Source organism: Pygoscelis adeliae, unplaced genomic scaffold (assembly GCF_000699105.1).
Source record: "Pygoscelis adeliae isolate BGI_AS28 unplaced genomic scaffold, ASM69910v1 Scaffold141, whole genome shotgun sequence".
NCBI classification, from domain to species: domain Eukaryota; kingdom Metazoa; phylum Chordata; class Aves; order Sphenisciformes; family Spheniscidae; genus Pygoscelis; species Pygoscelis adeliae.
In genome coordinates this window covers 5,627,159-5,651,023 of record NW_008824231.1, presented here as the reverse complement: position 1 = coordinate 5,651,023, position 23,865 = coordinate 5,627,159, and the positions used below count along the sequence as shown (strand labels likewise).

The window sequence follows — 23,865 nt, the reverse complement described above, 5'->3', positions numbered from 1 at the left end:
AGATAGAAAGAAGAAATTTTTTACGCTGAGGGTGGTGAAACACTGGCGCAGGTTGCCCAGAGAGGTGGTGGATGCCCCATCCCTGGAAACATTCAAGGTCAGGTTGGCTGGGGCTCTGAGCAACCTGATCTAGTTGAAGATGTCCCTGCCCATGGCAGGGGGGTTGGACTAGATGACCTTTAGAGGTCCCTTCCAACCCAAACTATTCTGTGATTCTATACCCAGTGAAAAAATTGCTTCTGGTAACATATAGTGGCAATGAGGTGTCTAATATGTTTTATGGACAGCCTTAAAAATTATTTACAACATATAAATACAATGCCATCTGCGTACAGAAAGCAGATTTGTTCTCGGAGGAATATTACATGCCTTTCAAGCATTGTGAACTGCTGAAGTGAAATTGCTACAAACATCTTTAGATTAATTCTATTTTACATCTTCAAGATGCACAAAACAAAGCCTTAAGAAAATGGATTACTGAAAACAGTCATGTTCCATATATACACGCATGTGTATGTACAAATGTATATACCTATGAAGTCAGATATTTTCTTATTTTCTCATAATTCTTTATTTTCCTGTAAATCTCAAAAGACTGCTAGACGTAATTTTCTTTTTACATAGTTGAATGAAGAGACAGATTAAATACCTCAAATATTTGACCCAAATAAGGTCAAACCGTATCTTTTCCTGCTACCATCATATTCAATAGTATTTTATAAACTCAGATTAGAATAGGAAAACCATGTGATGCTAACGTTTAAAAATGTCTTTAAGTTTTTACTTCAGTCTTTTAAAATATACTGTTTTATAAAATTATTATACTAAAAGTTTACACTGAAAACGTCTTTTAAAATAAGAGATTACATAACAAAATATACTTTTAGCTATTATCTACAAACAATACAAATACAAATGAAAATAGCTTTCAAGAAAGGCAACACAATATATTTTACAAGATAAACAAGGAAATGGAGAAGTGCAAAACAGCAGCTGATAAGAATTCTAAGAAATAAAAATGAGATTATGCTAGTAATACATAATGGTCTCAAGAAACTGAATGACAGAGGTTGATATCAAGACAAAAAAATTCAGCTGAATTATTAAAGGGCATGGCTAGTTTTATGACCATTAATAAACACACACTAGCTACACGTGTTAAACTGAAGGAAATCAGATCTTAGACGTAACTTCCTCTCCCACTCACAGCATACAAACTGGCAAAGGGGTCCTGTGTTTGTTGAAACATTAGATACCCCCCAGAACAAACATCTGTGTACAAAAGGGGCCCAAACAAATTCAGATAGGTTGTGATTTACAATGTGGTTGAAGTGGTAGGGGAAAAAATTCCCAAATTAATATCACATGAAAATGATTACTTTTGAGATTTAACTTCTTGCCTAAATCTTCATTTATTTCTCCCCTTCCCCCTTAGTAGCCTGAATGAAATAATAGAAAAAAAATTGCACAGCTCTTCTCATATGTCAAGTCTTTATTCCAAATGTCAAATGCTATCCCAAGTATTACAAGTACTGAATAAAGATGTAAACACTGGCATGCTGTTAATTAGGCTTCATGGGGAATTTAGGATGCAAAGAATGGTATCAAGGGAATTGCCCAGACATGGGCTTTAACAATGCTGTAACTGCCCTCCCACAGTAACTTTTAAGAAAATTGACTTAATTCCTCTCACAGTATGCCTTCCCAAGAAACAGATTTGAGTAAAGGGCCCTCATTAGCAATAAAAGCTTGGAGGGTGAAAGTGCTGCTTGAACTCTGCATTGCTGAAGTACATGCAAGGAAAAGCACTTTGCTGAATTACTAACAGTGTCTGCGCAAGCCAGTCCCAGCCTGCTGGTCCTACTGTGTCAGCTGCTGCTCCCCAGTTCTTAAACAGCAACAGAAAAATAAAGTTGTAGCATCCATGCACTGATACGAAAGCTTAGGCTATCAGCCTTCTCTACAACTGTGGACCTCACAGTGGCTATTCAGACCTTCTCAACTCCTAGCTAGGCCCTGTAATGTGCTCTGCAAGATGCCATGTGAAGGCTGATAGAATTATGCAATGAGTATTAATGCTCAAAACTTTTTCACCTGCTCCCTGTTAGCTTCAGAGCAAAATTTAAGGTGTTGGTGATTCTTGAGTGTAGTGGTTACAGGCAGAAAAGTATCTAAGAGTTATTCAGGGTTGCTCAGAAATCTCCCTGCTGGTATTCAGAGGACTACTGCCTTAGTGACAGCATAAAATATTTATGTTTTACTACTGACAGCACCACTGAACCAATCTGAAAATGAAGCACGTCATATCTACTTCAAGCAACTTATGGATCAGCAGAATTGTAAACTAATTTCCTGTAACACTACCTTTATTAAGCCATCTTTAATTCAGGTTCTCTGGCCACAGCTGTACATCTAAAGTAGGGCACCTAGATCTATTTTAGGAAATTTTCATTATAGCGCAGTTCTAAGAATCGAGTTTTAAACAAATGGGACAATCTACAAACCTGTCTCCATGAGTCAGTAATCTTTAACAGCCAGAGGGTTCATACAGCATGGACTACCCTTCTTGTAACTAACATAGCTACTGTTGTGCGCTAAAGGCAAAAAGCAGAACTCAAGATTCCTAACATTAAAAAAATAATACTGAACCTAGGACACATGAACTCATTAGGAAAATACCAAGTGTGCCTGGGGAGTGCCTAGAGAGGGACTCACGATCTCTCCTTCAACTCAGTTACAAAGAGTTAGTGTCAGGAATCTGAAGGACAAGATGTTTAAATCTGTCTCTGATTAATGGGGAGGAGGGACTCCGATACTGTTACATATAATTCACAGAAGGAAGGGACCACTTGAAAACAGTTCTTGGCCAACAGGAAGGTAAAAACATTCATGGTCAGATTTTAAGATGGGTTGGTCCACTAGAAAACTCTCACATGAACATGTTTAAGAAAATTCCTGTTCTAGATACTGATAATAGAAGTCTTACAAAGCATTGGAGTGTCTTATCTTCAGTGTGCTCAGAAATCAGAAGCCAAAAGGCATGAACTGGTTCTTCTTCACTTAATTCCTTGATTTGGGGTTTTAGATAGACTGACTTACTATAATGCAACGTCAACCATTACCGAACACATTTTTCTGAACAGGCAGTGAAGGACTCTGCAGTGCTGGGCATGCTTACACCCAGCAACTTCACTGAAAGAGCTGGAGCCGTTGAGTGGACGCTGCAAAGAACGTTTGCTTATGAATACCTGAACACTACATGCACTGATCATTGTAAAGTAAAATTCAAATTCAGAAAGCACTGTACATTAGGGTTTTCCCTCCTCCCAAATATTTTTCATTCATGTGAAAAATATTCACATCTTAATCCTATAGGAGTTTTAAATAAATTAACAGAAGCTAATGGCCAATAAGTTAAAAAGGAAAGGGGAAAAATCCAGCTGACTTATGCCTTGTAATTGATTGTAAAAGCCCACTAGAGGACAAGTTTGCTGCATACATCGGGGGCTCCATTTTTGTATCTCCTGTACTTTCATTCATCTCTTCTTATAATATGCTAGTGATTTTTTTCCCCTAAAAATCATTTCACATAACAAAGATCTGCATGCCACCTACTCTTTCATAGCACAAGGACACATTTCAAAGAACTTCTGATTTGTCTGTGTCCTATATTCCTGTTTTCCCTTCAGTGGGCAAGAGCTCAGTGGGGTTTTTGTCACTACTGTCACTTATAACATCAGCTGGAAACTCTGTACATCTCCGTTCTGTCCCCGTCCCCCCCCTTAGTCTCTCCTGTCTTGATAGTTAGTTGTGTCAGCAGAATTATTTTCTGCATAGATGGGACCATTTTATAAAGTGTTAAAGAATGCATTTAACTTTTTCTGATCTATGAAGAATTACAAAGCTGTTACAGCTATAACAGCTGTAAAAGAGCTACACCCTTTTCCTCCTATTGGTTTTCCATTTTTCACCAAAATTATCAGTTTCTGTCTGTCAACAAATTGTGTTGTTCAAAAGTAACTACTCTGTATCCAGAGGTGAATGACGGAAGACAACAACTTGAACACAGCACCTTGGACACTTTTCACTAGATAAATCCTTTGCTGCCCGTATTCCATCTACACTATACAAGCACTATTTATATCACCTGAGGAAAAAAAAATGACCTGGAGTTAAAGCAAAAAACCCCCTACAAAAACAAAACAAAAGAAACAGCTTGTTTTTTTCATTTTTTTCTTTAGCAAACCCCTGAAAATGTTTAGAAGACAGACATAAATCAGCAATTAATATGGTCATGGTAGGCAGCCAATCACCCAGTAAAAGATGCCATTTCTTCTTATGGCTTTCTCCCTGGATTGTAACTCAGTGAAAACTGTAAAAGATAAAGTAGTTGCAAGCACAACCACAATGAAGGAAAAGCAGTTCAGTTGTGTACTTACAAGTTTGGGTATTTATCTTTTTATCACTGCCATTAATACAAATAGTGCATGTCTCTTGACTAGGCTGAGAGTCAAATCATAATGAAAGCAGAAGAGAACTCGAGAATGTCATTTCAGATAGCCAGCAGAAGAAAAAACTTCTCTGGTTTTTCTTCCCTTTATGGCTTTCCAAACAAACAAAAAAAATCCTCAGCTTGAAAGTTTACATTATATATTATCAAGGGGGAAATGGCTACATAAACACAGGAAGCAGCGTAATTGGAGCACAGAACTAATTAAGAAAAAATTGATCCAGAATATAAGTACACCTACACCACATTTTTAATGGTAAATTATTCTATTGAGTACTTTGGTAAATGTACTTCTTTTACTGTGTTACAATTATCTTTCACTTCTTAAACATTTATCCCAAGAAAAGTATTTTTTTCCCCACGAAGAAAAAGTAAACACAACAAAACCAAACCTTCTTGTACTGGGGGGGAAATCTTCAATTTAAGAAATGAAGGAATCTCTGTTTTGGTGGATAGTTTTTGTGGTCTTTTTCTATTTACTTTCTTTAAAATTCAATGCATTAACAGTTACAGAAATTATCTGATTAACATAAACCTTAGGAAATAAGCAACAATATTTACTTTTACAAAGTCCCTGTTTTAAACCTTCCCAGACACTTTCATTCTGGCTGTTAGACCTACTTAAGAGTCACCCCAAATCAGTTCCGTATGTTTATTACTTTGTCTCTTTGCTTTTCCAAATCCCGATCTGTAAATTTTGCGGCCAGGCCTGTTTCCCTCACTGTGCAGATGTCAACAAAACTTCTCCAGAGTGGAGTGAATGCACCCTGAAGAGGCCTCCTTGTGAGCTCCATTGCGATGTAAAAGGAAATTTGGAAATCAATAAAAGAATAAATAAACACTTAACTAATCAAAGTAAGAACTTTCTGACTTACTATGAAAAGTAAAACCAATGTTTTTTAATTAGCACACATTATCCCTTAAGGGATGCTGAGCTGTCAGACTTACCACAGCGTTTATTTTAAAAAGCTTCATTTGTCAGAATTCCTGAAACTGACTTTAAATATGCTTTCCTCAAAAAAAACAGAAAGCCAGAGTGCAGGTGCCTTCTTCTAGACAGCAGCTGGAGATATTAAGGCAGATAGACAAGCTGTTCTTTAGCGACAGACTTCTAGAAGAGATCAAGAGCTTGAGTGCCCGAATGTCATCAGCAATTTCTGAGTCCAAAATAAGAACAAACACCCCAAAATTTTAACTGAAACAAACAAAAAACCCTAAATGAACGTTTAACAGTGAGGGATAAAAATACGTTGGCAGAAACGTTTACTAGAGCTAGGATTTTATTTTAAATTTTCCAAATTGCCAGAAATGGTTATATTTGACTTAGTGGTTCCTTTCATTTATTTTCTTTAAAGAAACAAATAAAAAATGGCCAGCTACAGAACTCTCCATAGAAATTTAGGCTCCTAATGTTAAAATCAATCTGTTTAGAGCCTCACACAAAATGGTCTTGTGAAAATATCATGGGTAATGAAGTTACTCTTAAATTCAGCTGGAAAAGCAGATATTCATTAGAGGTTGTCCAACTCCTGACTGTTTCCCCTTTTCCCCATAATCCCTACCTCAAAAAAGAGAGAGCGGAAGTCTTCTTGAGAAATACATGGTATTCTTAGACCATTATCATGACGGGCAACTTTGAAATAAGTTACTAAACAATACTTAACGACAACCTGATTAACCATGGTTCAGGCTAAGAGGGATGCATGGTCACTGAGTAATACAAAATACTTACTCTGTTTCTACATTACATTTTCCAACACTTGGCTCAATCTCAGTTTGTGCCTTAGACACTTCTATTTTCCTTGGCAAAGTATTTCACAATGTAGCTCATCCTGAGGAAGTTTTCCTGACATTCAGCCTAAATTCTCTCCCAATTTCTTCCTGTCAGATGACTGCCGCCTCTTAGCTAGATGATGTAAGCAGCATACACACTTCCCACACAGAGAAACAAAAGCTCTGCTGATAATGTACAAATGGTGAAGTTAAAATTCACTCTTTTCAGGAACTCGGGCAGAAAAAATGCAAATGAGACCATCTGAAAAAAACTGTATCAGATTCTGAGCTCATTCTTTCATCAGCTCATTGCTTTTACACTCAATGGGTTCTGAAAATGCCTAAGTAATAGTATGAGGATAAATACACAAACACAGAAGCAGATAAAATTATACATACATCATCTATACATATGCTTAGGTATCTACAATCTTTTGAACAATTATTCAAACTCTGTCAATGTTTACAGTAGTGTTTAATTTAGAACAATATATACACTGCATATTTTTTTATATACAGATGAAAAAGTCTTGGCTTGTTATGAATCTATAAGTCAAAAATTAGAAAGATGTTTTTTGCTTTTAAACTGCTACCAACATTAAAGCATTAACATATTTCTGCTACTGTGATTTGTTTGGCTTATCAGAACACTGAAAAGGATGTACAAACTACTTACATACAGTGTTACAAAAATACTTTTGACATACTACTAATAGCTTGTGTAAGTTTCAGTCAGTGTAAATGCACAGCCATTTGTCATGACTGTGGTTTGAATATAAACGTTATCAACTAGTAATGAAGATTTGATAGTATATGTAGACCCAGCAAACCTATTTAATAATTACGGTAGAGAAAACAGTATTATATTTTAGGTGCTACTAACTCCATCAGTTTTATAAGCTGATTTGGAAATGGGCCTTCCAAATTACAGTAGATAGTGCAATTGCCATTACATTATCACAGCTTTGAAGAGACACCATATTCCCAGGATTGATGGTCCCATAAGAGCTTTTGCTATTTTTAGGATACTGTGCTAGACTAATCTTTACTGAAATTTTCTTCTATCAGCTTGGTTGCAAATGTAACTTTTGCTACTGTGTTAAAGACAGTAACAACGGTACCCTTTAATTATTAAAAAAAAAGAGTCTGGAAACTCTATTCCTTTTCACGATAGTCATTATCGTAACAAGTATTATTCTTGGTTTATCATTTTGGGAACAGGCACCTTGGAAGCAAGTACCTGACTGCAGGCCCATGAAATTAATTTCATACTAGCAGGTCTCCCTCAATGGAAGTCTCACCAGGATCACATAGAAAGTTACTACTAGTACTGTTCAAAATACAAAATGGGTATATAACCTGAATATATATTTGGTAAACACATGCCAATTCACAGACACTCCAGAGCTCAGATGGTAGAACCCGCTTCTGTCTTTAGAAATGGTTTGAATAAATATCCAAAGTGCTTTATGTGAAATCTGTGCTGGTTACAAGATTGGTTCCCAAACATGGTGAGGTAACAAGCTTTAGAATGCGACAAAGAAAGGCTCACACACAACTGAGCACAAACCGAAGCTGTGCGGGCCTATGAACTCATCAACCACCTCAGCGTTTTTCCCCTTTGCCTTCTTATTTATTTTGCAACTCCCATTCACTGAGCCCCGTTTCAAATTAAAGAGTGATAGCTTGACAGGCAAGGTGAACAGTTCAGACTGTAAGTGGTCTTAACTATTGATCTACCTACTTACTTCTTTAGCAGCCCATGCGATCACTTCCATGTGAGGTAAAAATGCTTTATCAGAGGCTAAGTGGTGGCTATTGGGACTAAGCAACTATATATGCATCAGTTTATTAGCAGTCACATAATGCCTGCTGCTCTTAGTGAGGCTGAGAATTGATTAAGCAGTCAGGTAGGGTTGTGCTGGTAGTACAGCTGGCCCTGCAGTCACTATTTCTGACCAATCTGTGCTACCTTCCAGTATGAAAATGAATTTTCATCTTCACAGACACTGCAGGTCTCCTTGGGTCAAGTCCAGTAACTGCAAAAGTGGGGTTAACAGCTACTAGCTTCTACTATCTATTACTATTAGGAATCACTTTGCATTATATTGCACAGCTGCTGTGAAGTAAAACACTAAGAAAGGCAGTCTGATAGTTAAATGCTTTGCTTCTGTGCTGGGTCTGGTTCTTGATGGAAGAGCCATGGCAGTATCCAAACAATCCACTATTCGTTATCTGTCCAGTACCAACAAGACTGATCCCCCCAAATTATTGTTCAAAACAAACAAACAATTAAAAAAAAAAAAGAAAAAGCTGGTGCTGAGGAAACTAGCTATTCTAAGAGGTGAATGTAATTGGAAGTTGTATTTTGTTTTAACAACTATTTCATGAATGAACATGTCCAGGCATAAAGCCAAAGTCAGCTGAGCTGTTTGTAATGGTACTATGCCCAGGAACTGTTAACTCCAAGATTGGAAGTACATATCCTTTCAGGAAACAAAAGCATGTGTATGAACATTTAAGAGATTTTCTGAAAAAAGGTAGGTTAGCCATAGATTGGAACTAGTCAGAGATAAATGAACTTTTATAGTTACAGGATCCAGAGAAAATCTTTCAATATGTCCATGCTATTGACAGCATTAACTCTGTGTGTACAGTGTTCCGGTATCCCAACAGAAATTTAAAGAGTAAATTAGAAATGTGCATGTAGCTGTTCAGGATAATTCCTTACAACCACAGGAAAAGGTCATGATGTTCCTTTAAAAAACAGGCATAATGATAAATAAACTAATATGAAAATACAATATATGAAGTTAAAGAAAAATTTAAATTGATTTCATACTGTGAAATACAATTTTATAGCTGCATACATACAAAGCTTTACTGTAAAATGTTCAGAGGTTATTTAAGCCTCAAATGCTGAAGAATTATAATTTAGAAGGTTCTGCCAATTGTCAGTGGTGGAAGTTCAAAATGAGTGTGTTGGGAACAGCACACAAAATCCCTTAAGAAAGGGATGCAGGACACAGGATGACACATGTCATGACAAGACATTTAGAGCAAAAGGGCTAGAAGTAGTATCAGATACAGGTTTCTTAGTCTTTTTTCTGCTCTCATGCAAATACGACTAACAACATAAATCAATTTAGAAAGCTCTCATTTAGCTTGTAAACAGATACCAATATAGTGTAAGAGCCAGCTTAGGGGGAGAGAAAGGTCTAGAATGCTTTCTTTAAAAGGTAGCCTTTTACTGAAGGACAGGTATCCAGAGAAACAGCTCTCACAATATTTTAATCTTTAAGGCTACCAGACTCTGTGGACCCATCATTAGAAACCTTCCGCAGGACCATGTGAAATGGCTTCCAGATTTCTGCTATAATTTCCTTTTACCACCAGAAAAATAACCTCTTTCCTTGACCACAACTAGTTGTAACAGCAGAGCTGCAACAAATATTGCACTGAGAACTAAGTTTGCAGGCATTTATTTTGGTGGTCATGTTAGCTTAAGCAGAATTTGCTGATCTTGCATTGCTTCTTCATGCTCTCAGAGGCTTCTTCCTTTGCCCTCTGTTGTTGTGATGCTGAAACAGTCTGTGGCAACATGGTTGAAAAATAACCAGTAAAAAAATTTGTTTCTTTTGTTTTGCTTTTAGCCAGGTCGGTTTTCTGAAATGGGTACATAATAAACTGGCACTGCTGCCAAAAAAACCAGACAAAACTGTTAATGAGTTTCAGTCTCAGTTCAAAGTAAAAGCACGTGCTCAGGGAGAGGCATTTAAGAAAGTTTGTCAAAGTAACAGTAATTTAAGCTTGTCAAAGTAACAACAATTTGAGCTTCTACAGACATTTGAAAAAAATAAAGAACCTAAGTGTTCTGCAAACCTTAAGACAACATCCTAATGAGAACACTTCAAATAAAACATCTTTGTGTGTAACACAGGTATGGGCCCATACAGATTACACAGGTTCCCCAAGGGAGAATATCAAGCTGCCTTGACTTTGAAAACAATAAATCTACTTGCATTCTTGTGAAAAGGTGGTGGTGGTGGTGGTGGTGTTTGTTTGTTTTAAATAAGGCATCTTTGTTTCTACATACCCTTTGGTACATAAAGTGCTTGTGTTGTTATCCATTTTAAGTCACATTTCCCAGGCTACTGAATAGGAACAAGAAATATAGGGGTTTCAAACTATTCCGGAGATCAGACTAAATGAAGAAAAATTCAAAAATATATTGTTTGTCGGAATGAAGTACCTTTTCTCATACTACTGGAAGAAGTGCAGATAAATTCAGAATCCATTAAAAAAAATTAAGTGGCAGATTGTCAGATAACAGCATGTTCTGACATTACATTATTACAGGCTAGTAATGGGTACAGCACATATCCTCTGCTACGAGCAACTCCATTCCCTCCCTCTGCAGTCACAAAACAAATGCATAAAACTTTAAGGCTATAAGGTCGGCTGATCCTTGAAAACTCAGGTTCCTTTAAAACACTCATTTAGAAGTGCAAACATCTTTCTCTTTTCTCTGTCAACAGTCATCTGAGAAGACACTCAGTTAGTGACTGTGTTGAAAGTCAAAGCGTCTCCAAGCTGAAATAGCAACTACCTGCATTTCTGTGAAGACTAAAACGTCACTAAAATAAACTAATTCCAGCCACACTACTCAGCGAATGCCTCTCAAAACACTGTGGGAAGTTGCTGTCCTGTAATGCAAGATCACATGCATTGAAACACAGGGAATAGAAATGAGTATATGAAATTGAGAAAAAAATCAGATTTATAAAATAAGAAGTAGCAAGCCACATTCCAACTGACCCTTCATTTTGTACTGCTACTAAAGGAAGGATTTCATCTGTCTGTCTCTTGATGATACTCTTCAAAATTGGGAATGGCAAGCAGTATCATTTTGTGAATCTTCTCTCCTAACTGAAAAATGCTGCAAAGTAAACCGGAAATTTTCAGAAATTCAGCCATGAGTTACTGTTTTACTGACTGGTTTTCAATAATGACTTCCTATTCTTATTGCAGTCACTGCTGATTAGTCAATTAAGAACTGCAAAGAACAATGCTAAGGCACCAAGCCAGCTCACTAGGACATTGTAAAAATTATGGGACTGTGTACAGCAAGCTGTTAAATCTTTTAATAAAATGCTTCATAGACCAAAGATTAAAGACTCCGCGTAATCATTTTCTATTTTAATAAGGAGCAATCATCCTAGCACCTTCCTAGTCAGATATCCATAGGGAGGTAAATGCAAATACAAGCACCCCAAATATAGAAAGCAGGAGAAACTGCAACAGTTAACTGAATCAATTACATTAATCTACAGTGTAGTACTCCTGCAACACACATTTTAAAAATAAATGGATTTTCTTAATTTCCATTCTCTGCAGAAAACTGAAGAGCAAATACTGTAAGGACACTAATTATCAAAGCCTTCTTACTAAGGCTTTGTATACTGTTTGTATGAGATGTTATAGGCACATGAATATTAAGAAGCATTGTAACCAAGGACCCGAGCTAGTGAAGCCCCTTTCCTTTCCTCTTGAACAATCATAGAATCTGAGCAACCTGATCTAGTTGAAGATGTCCCTGCCCACAGCAGGGGGGTTGGACTAGATGACCTTTAAAGGTCCCTTCCCAGGTCCTACTCACAGTCTCTTGGCCCCATCAAGACAGACAAGTGCTCCCAGCTTGATGCCAGCTAATCAGCCGACACAAAACAGCAGAGATCAATGACAGGTCTACACTTTCACACAGCTGACAAAAAATGTTTACTACAAGAAAATAGCTATGTCACAATTCAACTCTATGACAGCTATTTTGGAAAATAGCAAAGACTGTCTCTAAAAATAGTCAGATTGCTTTCTTCCTCAACTGGTAGGTTCACAAGGCAACAGAATTATCTAGGACCAAGCTGAGCAGGACAGGGTGCAAAAGGCTTTGCATATGCTATGGTTCTTCACTGTGGACATTCATACCAATAGGAAACAACTCACATTTTCAAAGGAAAAGAAAAACAGAAAAGAGAAAGCTGCTAAGAAACACAGTGCAAAACATAAGCAGTAGGTTCTCTGTTGACTTCATCATCATCATAAAACTCTGAGCAAATTCCCTATTAATGGCATTACTCTGTCATAGCACAATGATTCCAGAAGTACTTTCTGCAAAGTTAAAGAAAACAGGGACCTATATTTTCAATCCCAGATGTCAACAGATGGGCAGTAACATGGATGTGAGAGGGACTAGTTGCAACTAGTTTCTAGTGAGATCAGTCTGATCTTTTAAATATTATCATAACCAAATGTCACAGGATGACTTCGTTTTTTTTCTTCATTTCCACAAAATAATGGAACCAACTGTTTTAAAGAATGAAAATTATTAGAGAAATTAGAACTATACTTTAAACAAATTTGGAATGTACCAAGTGTAAAACTGAAAAGTAACACTAAGAGCTCCATATGCATTCCTAGACATTATTATTTGAGAAAATTATGGAAGCTGATGCAGTGTCATCTGGAAGAGCCAGCTAATGCTCTGTACTAAGAGCACTCATAATTTTATCTCCCAATTGTCTGGCCTAGTATGTATTTTTCATTTGGGGAAAGTTCAGAAATGTCCATGCATATATACAGATGTTAGAAGTTAAACTATATTCATGATAACAGAATGTGAGCTGTTTACTTTTATTACTCTATTGTTGTTTTATTTAATTAAGCACAAATGCTAAGAAACATTCACTGAACACATATATTTTTGTACTCAAGTGGTGTAGAGGAAGATAGCAAACAGGATTCCTTCTAGCCCAAGACACAGCAAGGGGGAAAGCTGCATTGCGAGTTCTCCCCCACGAAGAACACACCAAAAGGATCACGTTGCAGATCTGCTCTCTAGGAAGCCTGCATGAGAGAAATATGCCTATCACTTCTTGATTTCATTTATCAGTTATAGTGGTCACAGATAACATCTGTAGGCAAGTGAAGGCACAGTTCAAATATCTTTTTGATAGCAATTATATCAAAGAAATTACTATCTTCTTGATAGTAATTCTGGCCCAGAAAGTCATCGTTTTCCTTGCGTGCACTGAAGTGAGGGGAAGGAGCTGATAGAAAGTCAGGGCCAAAGGAATTATTTTTCCAGCTGGATCACTTCTCCAATTATGTTCACTACACAGTCACACAAACACTTGTACTAACACAACAGCGAAGACTGGACATTTTCTTAAATGGTCCAAGAAATACTTTATAAATATGCAATTAATATGAATACAAAAACATTCTTCTAAGTGTCGCTGAACTCCACTTGAGTTACCTCCCAATTTTTATGTTGACAGTAGTTGGGACACAAAGCTGACTCAGATTTGGGGCAGAAAGCTGGTTCTGAAAACCATTCATTAGTTAAAATTTTCTGTAGCACAGTTACTCCAACCATTCGAGAGCTAAAACACAGCAGAAAACCATACACTGCTGCTGTCTACATCCTCTCTCTTCTACAATAATTTCCAAGGATAACAGGCAAATGCCTCAACAAAACAGTATTATATATTTTTAAAATGAGAATTCATATTAGATTATGGATGGTAATGACAAAGCATATTTTTCTCCAGAAGAGACAAATGAAAACCATAAGCAAAAAATATTCTGTAAACTAAAATAAATGGAATAAATTAGCATTTTCCACAAAAATTTAAAAATCACCCGAATTAACCATCTAGAAGGTAAAAATTCACACGTCCTGAAGAGAAACATATGCACACACTGTCAGTAAATTACTTTTCAAGCATCTACTTAAGGTTGACAATATCTGAAAAGTTTCCATTTCTCTCCACAGACGCCATAATGTGAGTCTAAACTGGAAAAACGTAGATGAGTACAGAGTACATGCAACCATAGGTTAGGCAAATTTGACCTGTATAGACAAAACTTACTCTTCTCACAGTTTGGGATCTGAGACAAATTCCAGGAGAATGAAAAGGAAGCAGGAAGACACTGAGGCTGAGGATACTCTACTAAGCTCTCCAACACTAGGAAGTACCCATGGCTTGTCCAAAGACTTCCAGGAGCAATTTACAGTAAAAAGGGATGAAGCAGCAACCACCAATCTCTGCACTCTGAGGCATGGTTGTCCTTAAACGTCGCAGATTTGGTTTTCTTCTAGCACAGGCACTATCTTTGTGAGCTCTTAGAAGTAGACATTTCCCCAAACCAGTCCTTTAGATCCCAACTTCCCTTGCCTAGAAGGCAAAAGAGGACTAAGATGTAATCTGCTGATGCATTGCCCTACTCTGCAGACCTTTTCTGTCCACTTCCAGGCATGAAAAAACTATGCTGATGGGGACAAAGAGATTTGGCACTGATACCTCTACCCTGCATACAGAATAAATTCCCTAGTGAGTTGGTCAGTAACAGGAGAACAAAGGATGAGGTGTTTTTTCTTTTATCTTTTTCACTCATCTCTCCTGGTACTTGCAAATGGCTCAGATCAGGAAGTGGAGCAGAAGAGTCTTATAAAAGGCAATGGGGGAACTGGGTAGCAAGCAGGGTTATAGTTACAGAAATGTTTAGTTATATATGAAGTAAGACTTGAAATTTTTGTTCTGGTTAGTTCTTAGGAAGTAAGACTGACAACCATATCAGCAAGGGGTGGTGGTGGTGGTGGGGAATCTCATGTCAAGGGCTGAAGTTTTAATCTGTTGCTGAGGACTAGTAGGTCTGATCTGCCAAAAATTTTAAAGGGTGCTGAGATATGTCATTGCAATTAATGAATCCCAGGTCTCCAAATAACATTGACCTAATTTATTTGAACTAAAGCTACTCAAAGAGTCCTCTTTGTAGACAGTCTCTTCTCATCCTGAGCTTCCGGGCATCTAGCCTTCCTTGTTGCCTGTCTCTGTATCTTTTCTAGTCTATATAATGCTTTCTGACCAGAAATGCATATAGCAAGTATTCAAAATGGGGGTTTACCAAAAAGGTTATGAAGGCATGTTATTTGTTTTCCATAATTTTCCCAATGATTTCTAAAACTTAGCTTGACTGCCAGTGGACAGTAAGCCGATGGTCTAAAAAATAAAATAAAAAAAACCCCACACAAACCAAAAAAACCCCCAAAACAAACAAACAAAAAAACCCCAAACCCATTCAAATCAGTATTTTCCTATCTTGCAGAATTCCATTTACTGAAGAGATGGATTTCTCCTGCAATTAATATCCAATATGTAGCCTACTATACCTGGGGTATGAGGAAGAAAAGGGGAAGAAAATCATAAATAAATAAATAAATGTAAAAATAATTTTTATAAGAAAATGAAGTATTCTGTGCTGATTTACTGCTCCTTGTGCAATAGAAAGCTTAGTTACTTAGGAAATGGGTATTTCCAAATTACTAGTCTGATGCACAAATTCAGAAAGTCTTTCCAAAGAAGTTAGGTTAACAACACAGGACATGCTACCTTAATTGCCCAATAGGATATGTACAGGCCATCCTAAGTGTAAGGAAGAAAAACAAACCCCAAAAAACCAGCTTTGAGGTGCTTTTTAATTAATTTAAAACAGCAAAAATGGGGGGGGGGGCAACATAAACAAACAAACAAACAAGCAAGCAAGCCCAAACAAAAAACCAGTCCTAATTGCAAAGAGAAGAAACCCTCTTATTTGTGGTGGTGTTCCTTCATTTGTAGTAATATGCTTTCAGACAGTCTCCTTGCAGGCAGGTTCCTACCAAAGAGATTAATTTAAATGCCAAACTTGGTATGAGAGGTGAAGAGCACTGAAAGCAGTTACCAAGTATATCAAAACAGCATCATACACTATTTTTTGTCATTTTAAGAGTGCGCCCATGTGAACCAAAATGCCAGGTGTATGCTCTGCAGACTCAGGGTGCTAGTATATGTGCTTTTATGATTTCTCCCCTTTGTAAACTGAGTAATAAGCAGCACCTGTGGATAGAAGACCGCTTATTCTTCAGATGGAATCTGTAACCCATTTCATATTATAGGGAAAAGGTTAATTCTGCTCAACAACATGCTGTGTCCTTCGGTATTTGATTTTATGTACCATTCCATGGATAGCTGGTTTTAATAGTTTATTTATTTTTCTTCAAGTGCAGCTTTTGAAACTGAATATTTTGATGCCTTCCCTGGAAGCAGATAGAATCAGACCCCTTGTGTGAGGGCAAATACAGGAACACAATGAGAACATCCAGTTAATACAAAAGAAATCTACAACAATGAGATACTCTCTGAAGCATGAAGATTATGAGATACAAAAAGACACAGACGTTAGAAAGAAAAATATTCATTGAGCATAGTACACAACTATCCACTTCAGAATTTTTGCACTATCCCCTGAAGTATTTAATATTGGTCAGAAATTCAAAGTAACCATACACATCTCACTGACTCGCGATGCCAGACAGAAAAGCTCTGGGACCATTCATCACTTGCCAGCAACCCATAAAAACTTGGGTAAATAGCAAGGAATGTAACAGTTAAGAGGTCTATTTCAGTTTGGGATTTAGTAAACTTCCAGAAATAATCAGGGAGTTACATTCAAGACAACATAACACTCAAGAGAATGCATTTAATGCTTCAAATCAATAGGGGATCTCAAGGAAGAGGAAATCAGTAGCGTGAACCAATTCATCTATTCTTCGTGTCAACACAGCATAATCCTATGACAGTATTTTATATCACTCCCAGTACATTTCTGTTTGTTATAAAGTTTACTAACAATATCAAATGAATAGGAAACATAAATAATGCATGAATCTCTAACATTAAAAAAGCATATCACTTATTTAACAGAAACAATGTACATTCAGAAAGAGCAGAAGAAAATTATTTTAAGTAAGTTCCCTTGATATAGATCCAAATATTCACATGGAATTAAATTATAGCATCTCTATTGTTCCCTAATAATCACTGTGAAATAGAGGTCATTATTTTACATTCCCTGGTGGCTTGTTGCTGAAGTCATTGGAAAGGCAGTGGGGATGAATCTGACTTTTTATCCTATTGGTACGCTACTTGTAAAACCCAAGAGTCAGAGCTGTTTGGCTGGGGTTTTTTTTTAACGCACCATTTACCAACAGCACCATTAAATTAACACCACCATGAAATGACAGATATCAAGCAAAAGGCAGTATATCATAAAAAAAGGTGTCTTGCGAGTTACTTTTTCCTTTATTTGCGTTTTAAGGGGAAGTGTTTAGAGCATGACCTCTGTTTTTTCTAAAACTACTAGTCAATTTTTTTGGCATCAGGAAATAAAAGACAAGGATAAAAGAAATTGACTTATAATAACCACCATATCATTACTGCTGCCAACAATAATGGCTGCAAAGCTTTACACAACAGAATATTTATTTATGTGATATACAGTTTTATTTAACCTTACACTTCAGTGTTTTTCCCAGTAATACTGTTCATAATATCTTGTTTCACTAGCTGCTTCTAAAGAAAACAAAACCGAGTTCCTTTTGGTTCTTTATGCAAGAAGGACAGAAAACTTGCTAAGCACCTCTCAAACTACTTCCTTGACCATTGGAAACACTTAATTTATACAATCAGTGGGCAAGCACTCCAACACACCTCTGCATGTTCACGAAAACAAAAAAAATAATTTTACTTATGACATTTTAATAGGCATCAGATGAAAAATAAATTGGTGATATGAATATATACTTTCCACATTCAAATCTGATTCATGCACTCGCATGCTCAGAAATTAATAAAGTAAAATTCAAGGCAGGGAAACAAGATCATTAGCTGGAAAGTAAAGTTAACATCTGTCATTCCGTATTCCTGTAAATCCAGCATTTGCTGATACAATACTGTCTTTTACTGTCACATACCTCAAGAGTTAAAAGGAAGTTGTAAATGGTATGATGAAGCGTATCCATAAATAGTCTCAACACTGACTAGGCTGCTTTTCTCCTAGCCTTCTACAAAATGTCAAAAAGAACAAGCTTTTTTTTTTTAACTTTTGCAAGTTTTCTCTTTTTATGCAGAAGTAAAGGAAATCAAATTCTTAAAGACCTGCATGCCCTGTCTTGAGCTTTCCAGTCAGCTGAGAACTTCTAAAATCATCACTAATCTGCAAATTGGCTGGCTTGAAGTGCTTCTAGCAGAGGAATCAAAGCGTATGCATAACGCTCCGTGCTTCCTCGGAAATAGGCAAAAAATTTTTCAAGATTTCACAGTTAAATCACAAGTTTCTCAAGCAAAAAACTCCTATTACTAGCAATCTGTTCAGCATCTAGCATGGCACGCTGATGCTTACAGGGACCTCTGGATTTTCTGTATTGCTTTTTTGTTTTGGTTTTTAAGCTTCTAAGCCCTTACAGCAAAGATGTATACCACAAGATACAATAAATACATTCATTATAGTATGAAAAGCTGCAAATTAATGGGTTTCAGGGGAAAAATGTCAGGAGAGCCTGTCTTTTGCCTCTAAATAAAACCAGACACAATCTTTAAGTCAGTACACTGCATCATAGCAGGATCTCTGATTTGCAGAACTGTATGAAGTTAGTACAGCAACAACGTTTTGGCTACTTTTACAGAGCATTTAGAACTTTGTGACTGAGGGCCAGAGCAGTAAGTAACGCAGCCCAACACACAATGGAAAGCATCTCTATCATGTAAATGCCATCACAGTGTGGCACTGGACATAAACTCAGAAAACAGAAAAAGAGATGACCAAACTCTCTTTTTCACTTACAAAATTTATCCCTAAATAATAGCATGGGGACGGTAACTATGTCGAGATCTAGGTGGGACTGGTTCATCCTATATGTATTTTTTCCAGCCTCAGGTTCTCATTTTTGCATTTGGCTCTACCAGGAACAAATATTTTAGGAAGTTTAATTCCAATAATAATAATTAAATAAGTTCCACCAACAGGCAGATCAAACTTTTTAAAAACAGAGACATTCTAAGTTTGCTGAATTTTCTTATTCAAATATCACTACCATGATAACTGTGTGTTGTTGATGCTCTCAGCATGAGCATGCAGTTTGAAAAAAGCAAACAGAATGGGGTTACTTCAAACTCAGCGAAAAGCTGGATGCAAACGATTTCCCATCAAGAGCAGCTTCTCCACACATGAATACTATTTGTCATTTTGGTTCCAATGATTTGATGATCACATTCTACTGAACTTATAGCCATTTCTAAAATATTTTTTCCGTGAGACTGAAATCTCACCCAAGTCTTTGACCCTGCATTGGGATCCAACAGCTCGGCTATACAATCCATGCATTCCCACTGAAGTCATACTGAAATAGAACAAAAAGTATCTTTCCATCCAACTGATCTTTTTTTCACTTAATAAAATTAATGTTTTTCCCCCTTTTACTCTAATGGACTTCCTACAAGATACAAAGTAAAACATTACATGGAAAGATCAAATTATAAACCATAGAGAGGGCAGAAACTTCTAAAAGTTAAAAAAGGAGTGGCTCCTCTAAGGAAAAAAAAGAAACAGAAAGAAAGATAAAATAAAGGGAAATTACGTATACATATTATGAAAATATGAAAATAAAACCTTCACCTATTCATTGCTTTTTCTTTTTTCTAATAGTTAGCTCACAGTAATCTTTAACCTAAACTGGAAAGCTATTCATTTGAAACATTGTTTAACTAAGTAATTAATAAATGTTCTAGCAAACGTCTTTTAAGGTGTTAAGTACTGAACAGTCACCTTCTCACTCTTCTATCTACCCAGGAAAAAATATTTAGCATGAAGAAAAATTTTGCACTTTTATAGGCTTAGGTGATATTAACTATGCAACTGTACCATATAATTGTTTATGATTTTGCCACTTTAAAATATTTATGTAAACATATAGCGGGAGACCAATTCTATGGTTATTTACTCCTAGGAATAAGAGAACTTTCTGTATTCCTCTTCCTGGATTAATAAATTTCCTCCAATCTGAGTCAGAAAATCCTTTTCCTCACCTCCCTAAGTACTCATATGAGGAAGGAAAACAAGGACAGACATAGTCATCGGATGGATTTGAGCTACTTAAACTTTCATAATATTTAAAAATCCCCCTACTGAGGTTAATCCTTACCTCACTTTATTCATGACTGATTTACAAGGAAGAAAAAAAAAAAAAGTAGTTTCATTGCTTATGTGGAATTTTTTAAAAAATACTTGTACAAGAATATACTTAAAACTTCTTTAAGAAAGCCACATCTGAATAGAAATATAAATGAAAGCATACTGTAGATTCATCAGTATGGAAACCGTAACAAAGGACAACTCTGACAAGTCTGATGTACTCTGCAAGAGCTTCTCAGAGATGATGAATTTGGTTTCTCTTCTTACCATTTATTTGTCATATTCTTGGATTACCAGTATACACTCACTGGACGATACTCTAGAAGTATTTAATTAAATATAAATACCAATCTACATTTCCAGTATAAGCTCTTTGTTTACAGTTTACTTTATTGCTGTGCCTTGTGATTAATAAGACAAGATGGGAGGGAGGAAAGGTACAGCAGGATTCAGAGGTTATTTTGGAGTGCGGAGCGGGGAGGGAGGAAATTGTGAGAAAACAGTTTTTAAATCAATGCAAAAGTATTTGGCTGAACACTCCATTAAAAATTGCTGCAGTCTGTGCTAGCACATTTTTGCCTTTGCAGAATCAAGTGATTCTTATGAAATACTTAACATCTACTACACAAGTTAAAAAAAAATAAAGATAGCACTTCAGGAGGAATAGAAAAAAAGTACAATTTTATACAAAAAGAGGCCCAATGCAATATATTATTGCCAAACTTACCAGTCGTCTCCTCTCCTCTTCAACAGCAATCAGGAGCCGAGCAAACTCTTTCAGTGACTGGGCTGAAAACAAAGAAAGAGAACGCCCTGGTCAACATCACATTTTAAGACCAGATGAGTCCATTATCTGGATTTAAGTTATAGTGATAAGACACTGTTCCTTACATAGTACTTCACTGAAATCAGTAGTCATTAAATGAGGCACAGACTGAAGTGAGCAGCAGGTCAAGAGCAGGTAAAAAACAAAGGAAAAGAACCTGAGTATTAAGAGTCATGTGTATTTAAAAAATAAATTTTTAAATGGAATATGGCAAACTGAAACTGATTTTCCTGAAATCTTCAAAGATCAGTCTCAAAGAATTCTACGATCAGCCACAGAATTTACTTTAGCACACAAGGAGCAGAAAGAAACTGCGAAGAAGAGTCTTGAATTTCTCCTATTGAAGTGCAGCAACAAATATTTGCAAGAACTATGAAAAATATTCTGGTAAAAATTTGAAAGTCAACATTTTAGAAGAAATGTGTTACTTATGCCAAATGTTTAGGTTTAGCAGTTCTCTGGCTTTATGTTTTGCAAGGACAAGCTCTCAGGTGACGAGAACACATGACTGATTTATAAGCAAGCTGTGAATTCTGTTATAACTGTGAGAGAGTCTTTGCTCTAAACTGCCTTCAAATACAAGTCAAAGGGCTATAGCGGATGTCAACAGAAACATAATAAAAGTATTAACTCATAGAAGAGGGCAAGAAACGGGAGAACATTCCAAAAACTCTTAAGGCTTTATTCTCATGTAAGCAAGCGGTGCAAATCTCTCTAGAAAAATCTATCTTTCCATTTATATTACTTTCTCAAGGGCATATGGGTTGTTCAGAATTCAGCACCACAGTTCCACAGACAAAAATGCCAGAGAAGAATCACGTGAAGAGAGCTAAGTAGCTCTTTTTACTTTCTCCTGATGCATCTAGTAGTAAATGCTGCCAGTGACAGGATGATAACTTTCATGGTTTAAAGCTCTGATCTCAGAATGCAGATTCATAAATCCTAGAACTTCTCACAACAAACTTGAGACAATCTAAATCATCGTTTAAAAATGAAAGAAACAAGGAAACAAAACTTGTACAACTTCTCAAAAGAACATGCTTCAAAAAGACTTCACAGTTAACCAACATACACTGCTGAGGGTATGCTAACAGAATTCTTGTCCTCTTAGCTGTTCTTCCACCTTCTTAAGTGTTTTTACAAAATGTGTCACTCTCCAATAACATGGCTTCATCCCCTCTCAAATTCCCTGAAAAATTTAAGGAGATCAGTACATTTTCTAGAGGATCTGCTATGTTCCAGTATCTTCTAAGAGGGAATCAGCATCTAGCTTGCCATAAGTTGTAAGCATTCACAAATTGCTACTTAGTTTTTGGACCATATCCAAATCATTTTTATCCTTTATTCCACCTGGACGTTGCAGAGGTCACCCTTGTGTTCTTCTTGCTCTCTTTTAACTTTTATAGCTGAAGAACACTTTGCTGTTTGTTCCAATTACTTCTGCAAGACCTTACATAGTTTATTTTTTGCAACTGTAATGCTATACCTGCATATCTTGATCTCTAAGTCATTCTTTGCTGACAAATTCTTTTTTCCCCCATTATTACTCATGAGCTCTTAGCCCAAATACACCTGGTAAGTTAAATGTCCATCCAGTTGGGTCTCAAGCCTTTTCCTTTAATATTTTTCCCTGAGAACAGAAACATCAGAAAATGTTGCCACCTTTTAAGTAAAAGAATATCTAGGCCTCCTGAGCAAACTTCTGAACTCCTCAACTCAGGCTTACCAGCTGAGCCTTTCAGCTACTGACTCTCAGTTACTTACCAGCTCAGCCTTTATCAGAGCTATGTCTTGAGATCAAGAACTTAAGTTTGCTATTCACTGAATTAACTCAGTCTCTTAGAGTCAGCTCATATCTCAACTGTCAAAACCAGGTAAAGAAATAGATGATGAACTAACTGGTTAAGTTACCTGGTAAGAAATCTGTTGAGTGTTACAACACTCAACTGTGACAACAACTCACACTGTTATATCTATGTACCCATTACGAAACCCTAAAAACTAAATAAACAATGAGCCAAACACACACGGCCAAACTATTTCTTATTTTCACACTGATAACCCCCAAAACTTAACAAGAAACGATCCTTGCCTGTAGAAAACAGGTCAGAGTCAGTTCATCCCTTGCACATGTGGCAGAGTGATTCTTTACCCACCATTAAAAAAAAAAATTAATCTTTTCAAGTAAACTAGATAAACATATTGTTTGAATTTTATTACCTATTCAGGGAATTAGGATGCACTTCAGAAAAACAGCTGACTTTACTAGAAAGCCAGAAAGAGAAATTGTTTCCAGATTATTTCAGTGAAATAATTGGTCATTTTTAACCGCAAGATGATGTGTTACTGCAGTCACATGTTAAAACTCCGTTCCCCCTCCTTTTTTTGCTTTTTTACTGTGGAGTCACTCACAACAACAGAACTATTTCAAAGAGAAATGATCATACCAAGCATTATATCTTTGTGAGGACAGCAGATCCAGAACCTACTGAAATTTAAGTTTTCCCTACCCACATCAAGCCTTATGGTACTCTTCAGTTTCTGACCACATCACTAAAACCATCCTTAATACAACAAAGGCTCCTGAAATTTTTTTTCTTCATCATCTGCAATGAGAAAGTTAACACTTTACACCTTTCATCAGCCAAGCACAAACACTGCCAGTTCCCAGCCCCAAGGTATAGGC

At 36.6% G+C, this 23,865-nt stretch overlaps 1 protein-coding gene across 1 annotated transcript in view; it reads right to left on the bottom strand.

Annotated features, from left to right (window-relative positions):
* Positions 1-23,865, bottom strand: part of ARHGAP42 (Rho GTPase activating protein 42) — a 208,931-nt gene that overhangs the window by 89,410 nt on the left and 95,656 nt on the right. The window contains exon 3 of the mRNA XM_009334879.1: positions 21,081-21,142. Within this exon, the coding sequence (XP_009333154.1) occupies positions 21,081-21,142 (62 nt within the window). The remainder of the gene's footprint in view (positions 1-21,080; positions 21,143-23,865) is intronic.